Genomic DNA, 13,112 nt, shown 5'->3' with positions numbered 1-13,112 from the left:
CACCAGTTGGCGACCACTGCTCTAAGTTTATAGGGTCAGCCTTTTACTGCCAACAATCCGAGTCCTCATTTTACCAACTTCAGACCAATGGAAGGCTGAGTCAACCTTGAGACCTGTCAGGATTGAACTCCTGGCAGACAGCAGTGAGTTAACTGCAATACTGCATTCTAACCATTGTGCCACCAGGGTTCCTATAAATTGCATTCAGTTACAATGTACCTGAAAAGGGGGACTTAAGGCCCATATAAGTTCCAATTGTCCAGCAATCACATGATCGCAACACCTCTCTTAAGGCAGCATTCCACAGTCACAGCATTTTAGAACAGTTTTGCTGAAAACCAGCGCTTTCAATTTTCAGCCAGGCCAACTCTCATGCTTATGACTTCCACATTCACTTAATGGCCACAGTATTCTCTCTTACAACCGCCACGACAAACGATAGACCCTAATGGGTGTGTGTGTGACCATTTGCTACAGCCAACTCACCATGAGCAGTTCGCCAGAGGACAACTCACCGCGGGACAAGAGTTACTCTAATATCAAAGAAATGGTGGAATCAAATAATTAAAGTATTGATACTAAAGGAGGGACAGAATGAAATGGGAACGGCAAAAATTAAATCATTTATTTATTTTAAATAGTTAATTAGAATTGTCCCGGAATAGTGAGTTAACTGGTGAGTTGGCTGTGGCAAGTTGTCCCATTTTGGTAATGGACAGGCTCTGTTACGGTCATTTGTTGAGGACTCTGTACCTTCTGTTGATATCTAAAATGTACCTGTTACCATCTGCACTCAGTTACCTTAATTGTGAACTACTTGTAATTTAAACTTACGAATTTCACTGGGACTATTTTCAATTCCTCTCTGGTAGACATGCTATGCGATAAGTGAAATTATTTAGTGCTACAGGTAGCCCTCAACTTATGATAGTTTGTTTAGTGATGGTTCAAAGTTACAACAGCACTGAAAAAAAAATGACTTATGACCATTTTTCACGTGACTGTTGCAGTATCCCCATGGTCATATGATCAGAATTCAGATGCTTGGCAACTGACTCCTATTTATGACGGTTGCAGTGTCCTGGAGTCACGTGATCCCCTTTTGCAACCTTCTCACAAGCAGAGTCACTGCAGAAGCCAGATTCACTTAACAACCCTGATGGTAACTTATCAACTGCAGTGACTAGCTTAACAACTATGGCGAGAAAGGTTATAAAATGGGGCAAAACTCACTTCTGTCTTGCTTAGTGACAGAAACTTTGGACTCAATTGTGTTCGTAAGTCAAGGTGTACCTAAAATTGCAACTTACCTGTATTTTAAAATGAGGAATCTTGCAGGCTCCGCTGCTGATTTTTCATTGGTAAACATACTATGTCACCAGTTAAATTATTTAGCTGCATTTTCCAGGATTTAACATTGTACCTTCTTCACACTAGGTAACGGAAAAGGGGGTGAATCTATTTATGGAGGATACTTTAAAGGTAAGCTCCAAGCAGTTATTATAAACCTCCGTGGCTTCAGCTTTGCAAATTCCAATTTCAGCTTTTCATAACCAGGTTTATATAGTTCCTCTTGCATGAAAGTATAATATTGCATGGATATTCTCTGTGTGCATGAGAGTTTTAAAAGTCTTAAGACTGTAAATGTTAGCGTTAACAGTCAACATTTATGGCGGCAATTGTAGTGGTTAAAACTTGACTTCAGCATGGAGGCTAGCCAACTTGATTCATGCCAACTCCTGTCTTCCTGCCTAAAACTGTCAACATATTCTTTTGTTTATAGAGAATGTGATCTTTTGCAAAATGAAAAGGTAAGACACAAAAGCTCAACACAAATTCAAACTGTTCCCCTACACCCTTCCTAATAAATCTCTGGTCGGCTGTTAATGAATTTGTGGCTGGGTCCATGTAGCTTTGGAGAGGAACCCCAAAAATAAGTTTGAGAGGCCCAAGATGGCCTTGGGTTTGGAACAAGATGTCCTTGGGATGTCACCTACTTGTTTTTCAACTCAGGTGCTCCTTCCCTTTCCCTGCCCTTTTCGAAGTTTGTATGTGTCTTCTCAATTATTTGGGCATGTTTTAAACGTGATGGATTTTAATCGGACACAAAACAGTTTTTCTTGTTAGGTTGGTTCCAAATACATCCTGAACATACTTAGGTAGAAAAGAATAACCTTTTCTAAATGAGTTGCTTTGTACAAAATAGCATTCTAAATAAAAGTGCTTAATCATAGAATACAACAGCAATTATTCTTCTGTTCTTCTGCCAATCTGTATTGTAAAGGTTTTTGGTTCTTCTAAGATTTTGAATTGGGTAAGTACAGCTGTCCTGGTATTGTACAGTTACAGCTTTTAATAAAATTCAGGTAAAGCTGCCAGTAATCATCAGTCAAAACAGCATGTTGTAAAATGAGATTTTTCCACAGTGAAACTGAAAGAAATCTACGTGACGTTCTCATTTTGTTGATGGCTGTTGTTTGTAGTTGAGAATTAGCTTAAGAAACAAATCATAATTTAGTTACTGATAGAACATTTGTAGCTCAGGGTTGAACTGCGGTGCGAGGTCCCTGGTGCTCTCTCAGCTTGAGACATTAGGTGACCCAACTCGGTAACATCATCAGTGCTAGAAAGGAGTGGGCTTCTAGCTTCTAACATTCATGATGTTACCGAGTTGGGTCATGAAACGTCTACCAGAAAACTACCAAGCTCAAGAGAGCCCCAGGATGCCATGTAATTAGTTCAATTACTTTTGTGAAGGAGTCGAAGTGGTTTCTCTGTCCAGATCAAATAAAGAGGCTTTTTGTTGTAGAGGATTCTGTGTTTTCTGATCCAACCCCAACTTTTTTGCATGCTGGTGATTTTTAGCCTATGGATTTCTGGAGAAAATGCTTTGGAATTGTTCTTACCTTATTGCCAGTCAATTAACATTAAGGAAGTATCTACACTGGTGTTTCTCAACTTTGGCAAAGCTAAGATATGCAGGCTTCAACTGCCAGAATTCACCAAGGCTGGCTGAGGAATTCTGGGATTTGAAGTCCACACATCTTAAAAGGTGCCAGAATTGAGAAGCACTCATCTACACAGATTTTTTTTTAAAAAAAAACAACAATCTCAAGGCTTGTTGTCTTTTCACAAAGGAAAATTGAACTTCCTTAGTGCTCTTATTTCACGGAGACATTCACTGAAATGCAAGTTAACTGTGGTTGGTTGATGGTTGTGCCAAAGGAATATATATTGGTTCCGTGGAACTGCATGTGTGATCTGCTTATTCTGCAACCAGAGGAAATGTATTTCAACAGCAGGCCTGAAGAACTCTCTGCAATGTTGAAGAACAGCCAGAGATCCCACAAAAGCGGTGAACAAAATGGTAAAGTGGCTTGTAATACCGAAACTTCCGAATATTCTCAATTAAATGCTGCTCAACGATTGCTTGCGTGCAAACTGTCTTTCTAATGGCATAGATTGTTTTTGAGTTTTTACTGAAAAATGGGATAATTCTTCACGATTGATACTTGGAAAGGGTCTAATTGCCAGGGGAGGCTGATTTATCTCTGCTTTGTCTCCTCTTTCGAAACAGATGAAAACTTTATTTTGAAACATGACCGAGCCTTTCTTTTGTCAATGGCAAACAGAGGGAAACATACGAATGGTTCCCAGTTTTTCATGTAAGTAAACTTCATTTGAGAGTTGTGTTTTCTTAAAAGCCCAATCACTGTTCATAAGAAAGATGGTATTGCCAAAATATTTACTCAGAGGACAGGAACTGAAAGGCAGATGTCTGCTTTTTACCAATGAAAGGCAATTATTTGGTTTTCAGTGCTGATTTTAAATTCATTAGCTTTGCATGGTCCCTGCCAGAATATAAAGGCATTATCTTAAATTATTTATTATTCATGTTCTCTTACAAAAATCTCTTGAGGTGAATCTCAAATTCTGAAAAGCTTATTTCAGGCATTTTCTTTCGTGAAAGCAGTGGAATTCATAGCTTTTATCTGCCATCAATTCCCAGACCCCAAAGGGGTGTAGAGATGGTTTGGGTAGAGAGATCACACACATTTTCTTTTAACACATGAAAGGTGAAGATGGTTGCCATCTTAATGTTGCAGTGGGACACAGCCATCTTTTAGACATGCACCAGTTCCAGTGAGGAAAACCTCTTGAATATGTTTGAAGTTGGTCTAATAGAAAATACAGGTGGCCCTTGACTTAACAACCATTCATTTAGTGACAGTTCAAAGTTACAACGGCACTGGAAAAAAATAACACGACCATTTTTCATACTTATGGCCGTTGCAATATCTCCACAGTCACATGATTAAAATTTGGATGCTTGACAACTGGTTCATATTTATGATGGTTGCAGTGTTCTGGGATCATGTGATCCCTTTTGTGACCAGCAACATCAGTGGGGAAGCCAGATTCACTTAACATCTGCGTTACTAACTTAATAACTGCAGTGATTCACTTAACTGTGGCAATAAAGGTCATAAAATGAGCAAAATTCACTTAACTGTCTTGGTTAGTAACACAACTTTTGGGCTCAGTTGTAGTTATGAGTTGAGAACTACCTTTATAATCATCTACAGGCAGCCCTCAGCTTACAGCTGGCTGTTTAATGATGGAGCCTCCCAGAGCTACTTAAAATCCATTTTTGGAGTTATGACAGACACATGCAAACATACACACAACACACACCATGTTATATGACTGTAATTTGCATGCTTGCAACCAACTTACTTATGTAGGGCTCTTTGCAGCATCCCAAAGTCATGTGACTACTTTTCTACTCATCTTTGCGAGTTTCTGGCATCTGCTTCTGGTTTCTGGCAAAAATTACCTCTTAGGTGAAAATGGATTCACTTAATGACCACTGCATTTGCTTAATGACCGTTGTGAAAAAAAACTTGCAACTTCACACCTAGTAATGTGAACTTACAACCCTAATGATTTATGACTGTAATTCCAGATTCAATTACGGTTGTAATTCAAGGGCTACCTGTATAATAAAAGTTTATTTTGACCAGTGTTAATTTACAGATAGCCAGGTACAATGTAATTTTAACATTTGTTATGAAGATTCCATATTAATTTTTGCTCGCATTTTCTATCCCTTTGAAAATCTTACTAGAGTGGTAGAGTTATGTATTTGAGGAATTTGGTTACAAAACTTATTCCGAATTTTTAATTTTGTTAGCAAGAGGTACCTGTTAAAGTGAATTTAACCTGTTGTACTCCAAGTGATTTTGCTGGATTTTATTAGAATCTGTGGTTCAACATTCTCTCTTTTCCTATTCCTCCACCTATATTCCAGTATCAGCATTTAAAAAAACACAAGCTGTATTCATTTCATCTTGTGTTTAAGACAAGACAACTTGGATTTTTGGTATTTGATGAATTTTGGCTGTTACTGATTTCAAGCATGTTTAGTAGAACTCCTGTCCTGGTTGCTATATATGATGCTTTTTCCCCCTCAAGTTTGCCATCTTTCTTGATAAGAATGAATGGTGCTTCGTTACCTTCTTAAAGGGATCACTTTTTTAGAAGATTAAATTAAAAAGAGGTCTCTGCCATTATTGAATAATGTTCAGATAAGAGGTACATTTAGCTTACTTCCTAAGGAATGTCCCCAAAATGGAAAATCAATATAAAATTGGAAATAACTTTTACCTCGTTAGGAAGGTAATGCAGGTTTTATAGAGATTTCTGTGGTCTCATTTGGCAGACAGATGGTTTCCCTTATGCTTGAGATCGGCATGAATTAGACGTATAGTAGAAAATAAAAGTAATTCGTTAACTCTTCCATACTTTTTTCTAGTTTTCAAACTTTTCTGAACTAGCAAAGTACAACTTTGATATGGATCATGAAGCTAATGGGCTCTAAAGTTTATTTAATATTACGGCAGTATTTACAAGAGCACTTGATTAATACAGCTGATTATTTATTAAGTTTTTATGGCTTCCATCTCCCTTACAAGGTGACTATACTGCTTACAATTTAGAAAAACACATTAAGACTTATATCTTACAGTCTCACTTTTAGCAATAAAAGGTGGTGCCAGCAACTTATCATATATTGTAGTATAACTTTAAATTCTGTACAGTCCTGTGTAAGATAAGTTTAACAGTAGTTATGGGGAGATAGATATGCCCACTTTAATAATTATAATATAATTGTTACAATTAATAATTATTTGGTGAAAGAAAGACTAAATAAGTGAAAATGCAGCTGATGTAAGATAATCATGTTCTGCCATGACAGACTTTTAAGTTGTATTCAAACTCAACTAAGAGCAATATTACAGGTTCAATAAGTTTACAGCTTTTTGTGCAAAAGTAGGATACAGCTTTTGTCCCTTGCAAAGTACTGTTAGTCCTTGACTTATAATCATTCATTTGGCGACCATTCAAAGTTACAGTGGCACTATAAAAAGGGACCATTTTAAAACTTTTAAACAACCGTTGCAGCATCTCACTGGTCACATCAGAATTTGGATTTTTGTCAACTGGCATATACTTATGATGGTTGCAGTGTCACAGGGTCACGTGATCCCCTTCTGCGACCTTTTGACAAGCAAACCCAATGGAGAAAACCAGGTTCACTTAACAACTGTGTGACTAACTTAACAATAGCAATGATTTGCTTAGCAACTGTGGCAAGAAAGTTTACAAAATGGGGCACAATTAACGGCTGCCTTGCTTAGCAAAAAAAAAAGGGGGGCTCATAGTGATCATAAGTGTTTATTATTATAAGTGTTTATAAGTGGCTGAAATTTAAAGAGCCACCTAGGTGGTCACCCTACTTAGCAACATCTTGAGGTGCACCAAGACTTTTCATAGGGAAGGGCTTAAACAATATTGCAAGGGCAAAAAAAAACAATATTTCTGCTCGTGGATTGAATTTTTAGGATGCCACTGCCAATCTACAAAGCAAGTTGAGAAGCAATAGAGTTTGAAACAAGGTATATTGTAAGAAATAAGTTATGGTACAATGCAGTGCTCAGTACAGGTTTTCTGGAGCCAGGGAAGCAACTCATAGAAAACTGACGGCAGAAAAAAGACCCAGTGATCCGTTTGAGAGTTTTTTGTGTGTTTTTGTTGCGCTTTTAGTTTCATTTATATCTTTACTTTTACTTTTTTATTTTATTGTTATTATTATTTATTTAATTGATTTTTGTTGGATGATGGACACGTGTTTATCCCAAGCATGTTGAAACTCAGTTAACTGGTGATAAAATAGGTGAGGATAACGGCTTAGAAGACAGTGATTTTTTTGTGTGTGCTGCTGATCGTATCTTCTCTCTGCCCCCACCCTCAGGCACACCCAAATATTAACATTTGTACTGCAAACTGCGGTTGGTTGAAATGGCCCATTATATATATATGTGGTTGACATTTTCTTTTTTTCAGTTGTAAATATTTTGGAACAGTTTTTCATCTTTTTCTAATGTGACTAGGAAGGATGGATGGGGAGAGAGAGACAGAGACAGAGACAGAGAGAGAGAGAGAGAGAGAGATGAGGTTTCTGATTATTCTACCTAGGATATTTAAGGTTTTCTTCAGCTTTGTTACTTTTCGGTTTTAAGTTCTGGGGTGGGGTGGAATTCTAAAAATTGATGGAATTCAAAGGTTATTGAACTGCACATGCTTGGGATTATTTCAATTGAAAAGTTGCTGCAAAAAAAAAAGTATCCCTTTGCATAATTTTCTTACACCTTTAACCTGAATTTTTTTTGGTGTCATAAATTGTTCCTTAAATAAGTATATGAGCCCTGTGGGAGTCTGCAGATAGGTGCAGATGAAACATGAATCAAGTGGTTGAAGCATTCAAACCACGCGAGGCCTGTTTAAAACGAGAGCTTTCACTTAACTAATCCCAGCGATTATCGCGATTTGTGAGAAGAATGGTATAACACACCCACATTTATTATAACCGTATGATTTCCGATCTCACTAGCATTTACAAGTGGGTCGAAAGCTTTACGTTACTGATTTTTTTCTGGCCTGTTAACAACCCAAAGCATCACCAAGATTAATCCTGCCTGCAATGCAGGGCTTATTCCTGACCGTGCTGGAAACCCAGATAATTCCTGCCTTTATTGATATTTATGTAGTGCTTTGATTTGTGGAAGGACCTTTTTAAAATGAGTGTCCCTCCCTATGCCTCTCTCCAACCCTTTTCTGAGTATAAGTCTTTTCAGTACAGTTAGCCCTCGATGTAACAACTGATCATTTAGTGGCTGTTGAAGTTGAAAAAAAGGGACTTACGGGCCTTTTTCACATTTACGACCGTTGCAGCATCCTCGTGGTCATGTGACCAGAATTCAGACACTTGGCAACCAACTCATATTTGTGACGGTCGCAATGTCCCTGGGTGTGTGTGTGTGTGTCATGTGATCCCCCTTTTGCAACTTTCGGACAAGCAAAGTCAATGGGGAAGCCAGATTCGCTTAACAATCTTGTGACTTAATTTAACAACTGCAGTGATTTGCTTACCAGTTGTGGCAAGAAAGTTGTAAAATGGGGCAAAATTCACTTAAGAACTGCCTTGCTTAGCAACGTAAATGTTGGGCTCAGTTGTGGTCATAGGTCGAGGGCTACCTGTAATCCTTTTTGTAACACAAACAAATCGCTCTAGTAACTTTACACATGTCATCATAACTTGCATGCAACAAGTCTAGGCAAACGACCAATGATTTGCTGGACAGAGAATTTTAATTGAGTCTTTTTTTTTTGTAGTGACTCTTCAGTGCCTAAACTAATCCTATTTCTACTGGTATAAACCCTGAACCCTAAACAAACAAAGGTGAACATAAAGAAAAATTAGAGCTCTATTTTTTTTTTAAAGTGACCTTGGTTTTGCATACACATAGAAAATTGCATTCAGCTGAAACGCAGAAAAAAAAAGTACTTAAAAGCTGTATTAAACATAGTCTCAAGTTTGTTTGGAATTGTACTACAATTTATTTCTTGCCATTTTTGTGTAAAATTTACAGAAACAGTGTTACATCGTGCGCTCCAAAGGTAATGTCTCATTCCTCTAAGGCTGTGTTCTTTCTTTCTCGCTTTCCCTCTTTCTCCCTCTTCCTTCCCCTCCTTTTCATTTTCTCCTTTCTGTCTTTCTTGTCTTTTTTCTGATCATATGTGAATTGAATCTTGTGGTGTTCTCCCTGGGGTTGAGAAAGAGAGAGACTTCTTTATAGCCCCAATTCAGGATAAACCATGCAAAAATTCTTACTAATTATAGAAGTAACTTTTTTCAGTTTTGAAATACAATTTTTTCAGTCATTTTTCTATAAGTGGGGGTTGGGTGGTGGGGTGGTGGGGTTTAAGTGGGGGATGGCTTTGAAAAAACAAAGAATACCTAGATCAGTAGTTGATATGTTCCTGCAAACTATTATCAAGGGGAAAAAAATAGTTAAATAGTTAAAATGTTCGTAGTTGGTTTATACCCACCAGTTTAAATAACCATACTTTGAAATTGGTATTTCAATAATATTAAACGCAAAGGTTTGAGTAAGCTGTTTTACACCCACCAGTTTAAATAACATATTTTGAAACAAGTATTTCAGTAATATTACATGAAAAGTTCTGAGCTTATAACACACTTCTATTTTGGAGGAAGACAATAGGTAAGGTATAGTTAAGAATTCTTGCTATTAATGCTGTTCAAACGTTTTTTTTTTTCTTTCTCCCTGTTTTTCTGAAAATGCTTTGTGTTTGAATTAAAGGCAATGATCCAAAGTATCTTTATGATGAAAACTAGTAAAAATACTTCAAAACTGATGGATACTTTAATTTAGAACTGGGGGGTGTTACAGTGATTCTCAATCTTATTAGCCTCTTGGTAATTTTTTCTAATTCTGGATTTCAGTTCAGTCACTTTGGTTGTATTTAAATTACACAATTCTGTTCATGTCCTCACTAGATTCGGGTTGTTTTATAGAAAGGGGAACTGAGGCTGAGTGAACCTGCTGAGATCTCCCGCCTCCCCCATACTTGGGCCAGAAATAACATTTCAGTTTATGGGCCTCAATTACAAGTATCTAATACGTATCTATATCTTTAATTCCCCTATTTAGTTCATACATATGAAATTCACTGCATACATAGTCTATGCAATTAGGCTTAGCCATAGCAGTAACACATTTAACAGCCACGTGCCGGCAAGCTAATGCTTAATATTTCTACTCCACATTTTTGAATATTCTTTAGCGTTTGGAGCACATAAAATGATTCTTCTTCTGTCTGTTCGTTTCTCTGAAGGCACAAGGCTATTCCAACAGAGTAACACTGCTTAATCTTTTAGTTGACTTAAGAAAGACCCCGCTTGCCTCCCAGTCCTCATTTCATTCCCGACAGATTTTGCTTCTTTTCTCTTTGCAAAAAGGAATGATAATAATAAGAACTCGCATTTCTGCTTCCTGAATCAAATGCCCTAATGGGCCCCGTGTTCTTTATTCATTTTAAGAGCTCAAAGAGCCAGGCAGCTGCATGTTGATCCTTGCCTGTTTTCGTGTCCCTCAGGGCTTGAGAGCAGACGGGTCAAACAGAATAACAGAGCTAGAAAAAAGACCCTGGAGGTCTTCTAGTCCAACCCTCTGCTCAAGCAGGAAGCCCTGTAACGTTTGAGGCAAATGTCTGTAGAGACCGCCCTGCCCGTGTTGACTTGATCAGCAAATAATTCTGTTAATTTTTCTAGCTTTGCAGAAAGGAATAGTAGGTAAGTTGCCTTACTGACCACGGGCCCTGAAATAATCATCCCCTGTATGGGCAGGGTGAGAGCCCCAGTCGAAAAATGAGACCTGACCAACAATATTTGTAAAATCTTCAAAACAACAAGGTCATGTTTGCGGCTGATGAGACTCACATTGTGATTGTATCTAGAGGGGATCTGCTAGTAAGATACGTTCTGTGGTATTTTGAGCAAGCACATATCAATACAGCAACAGGTACTCTTCTACTTATGGCTGGTTGCTTAGCCGCTCTTCAAAGTTGTGGCAGATTCCGAAAAAGCATTTATGGCCCAGATTGAAAGTTCTGACAGCTACCACCCCCACCCCACCCCCAATCACATGATCATATTTTGGGCATCTGGCAACCAACTCCCATTTATTGGGTCCCATGCTCACATGACCATGATTTACATTTTTTTTGGCAGAAACTGGTGTTTTATATTGCCTTCAGGCAAAAGAAATTGGCCATTTCAGACTGTCTTACTTAGCAACCGAAATTTTGGGCTCAATTGTGACCGTAAGTTGAGGACTACCTGTGCTTTGGATATAATATCCATCCTTATTACCATTAGATTTTCCTCTAGTTAAAATGATCCAGGGAACAGTTGCTGAGTTCTGAGACTCAAAAAAAGTAAATGATTGATACCCTACTTGAAAGAATGAAAATTCAATAATAATGTGTACTTTGGATTGCTTCCTTCCATCAAAGGTAGGCATTGCAAAAAAAAAAAAAAAAGGACTTATTTTCAATAGACATTGGCCAAAACACACCAGGACAGTATATTGCTTTATAGCTAATTAATACAGAGGCATTTTCTGTGGTAACTTCAATAGACACTTTCTGATAATTAAGTAGGTAGCCACGATGTTGTCTTTGAAAAACAATTCCTTCCCCTAACAAATAAACGGCCCACTGATTCCTCTCTGCAGATTGTCAATAGATTATTGTTTCAAAGGTTCCATGTATTTTAGCCTAGAAGATAAAATCACAGAGAGATATACTTAAAGCCACAACAACCATACATGATATTTCACATTTGCAGTCAATGTGATTGAATTTATTTTTCAGTAGATAAGTATATGATTGGAGGCTTTGCCATGCCATAAGCTTAACATTCTGACTTTGTTTGGGATTGTAATTTAACATTATCATCCCCTACCCACTCACTCGTAGAACGAGCAGTGGCTTTTTTATTCTTGAAACACAGGCTGCAAAAAAGGCATAAAAACCTCTTTACTCTAAACTTTGACAGGTCATCAGCTATTTTCCAAAGCTATGAATGATTCTGTGTGGCTTTGCTGACTTAGAAAAACAATTGGAGGACAAGTTGGTTTGAAACTATTATATACTATTGTATGCCTAATACATTTTTACTTTAAAGATTGTGGTTTTGTGCAGTAACAAACATATTAGCAGCCTCTAATTTATTGTGTACTGTTGCCAACATCCAAACTGTAATTGTGAGTATTTCAAATGCGAGTGAATCCATGGTTCAGTTGGTAAAATAGAGACACTATCTACACTATTAGCATTTAATTTTAATCAAAAATGAAATTCAAGTGTAGCATTATATTGTAGTATATGACAAAAGGTGATACATTTTCTGAGTTTAATACCACTAAGTTTATCTATTAAATTAACAGCTATGTTTTTTTCTTCCCTTACTTTTATTTTATTTTTACCTGCCATTCTATCTTTTTGCTTCTTCAACTGAAAATCTGATTTGCCCTCCAACAATAAACGTCTTGTGTATATTGATGTTGAGCAGAACTACGAAGCCTGCTCCTCACCTTGATAGGTAAGCACCCCCCATTCCTTCCTGTTAGGAACTTTACATTAGTCTTAACAAAACTAGGCTGTATTCAACATGAGGTTTTTTGCCATCCTATCACAAATTTATGGCAAGTATTGGGAGGGCGGGGGTGTTGAAACCAGAAAAGATTGAAAAAACCTCTTTTATCCAAGAAGAGGCAGGTTGTCTGGTGGTTAAGGTACCTTGCTGGAAGCCAAAAGATTGTTTAATTTAGTCCCTCCTTAGGCATCAAAGCTGCTTGATGATTTTGGACCAATCACCATGAGTGATTGGGTCCTGCCTTAGGCATGAAAGCCAGTTGGATGATTTGAAACCAATTGCCAGAAGATGGTGAGTTCTAGTCCTGCCTTAGGCATGAAAGCCAGTTGGTTGACTTTGGGCCAATCATGAGGAGATGGTGAATTCTAGTCCTGCCTTAGCCATGAAAGCCAGACTGGGCTAATCTCTCTCTCAGCCCAACTCACCTCACAGGTTTGTTATTATGAGGAAAATAGGAGGAGTTTGCCTTATTAGGAATATTTGCTAACTTGAATTATTTATAAAAATAATAAACATGGGACAGAAA

The 13,112-nt window shown here is 37.6% G+C and overlaps 1 protein-coding gene across 9 annotated transcripts in view; it reads left to right on the top strand.

Annotated features, from left to right (window-relative positions):
• The window catches only part of NKTR (natural killer cell triggering receptor), a 44,908-nt gene that overhangs the window by 10,366 nt on the left and 21,430 nt on the right, over positions 1-13,112 (top strand). For 5 of the 9 annotated variants that reach the window (XM_087917818.1, XM_026720309.2, XM_087917819.1 and 2 more), the window contains exons 5-7: positions 1,438-1,482; positions 3,578-3,665; positions 12,503-12,532. In XM_087917818.1, the coding sequence (XP_087773944.1) occupies positions 1,438-1,482; positions 3,578-3,665; positions 12,503-12,532 (163 nt within the window). Of the gene's footprint in view, positions 1-1,437; positions 1,483-1,783; positions 1,812-3,577; positions 3,666-8,993; positions 9,022-12,377; positions 12,533-13,112 lie in introns of those variants that run through there. The other 4 variants (XM_087917823.1, XM_087917822.1, XM_087917820.1 and 1 more) reach the window with 4 other exon arrangements.

This window comes from Pseudonaja textilis, chromosome Z (assembly GCF_049901715.1).
Source record: "Pseudonaja textilis isolate UNSWEBS1 chromosome Z, rPseTex1.2, whole genome shotgun sequence".
In the NCBI taxonomy this organism is placed as follows: Eukaryota; Metazoa; Chordata; class Lepidosauria; order Squamata; family Elapidae; genus Pseudonaja; species Pseudonaja textilis.
The sequence above is the reverse complement of the archived record's forward strand: the minus strand, read 5'-3'. Positions and strand labels throughout refer to the sequence as shown.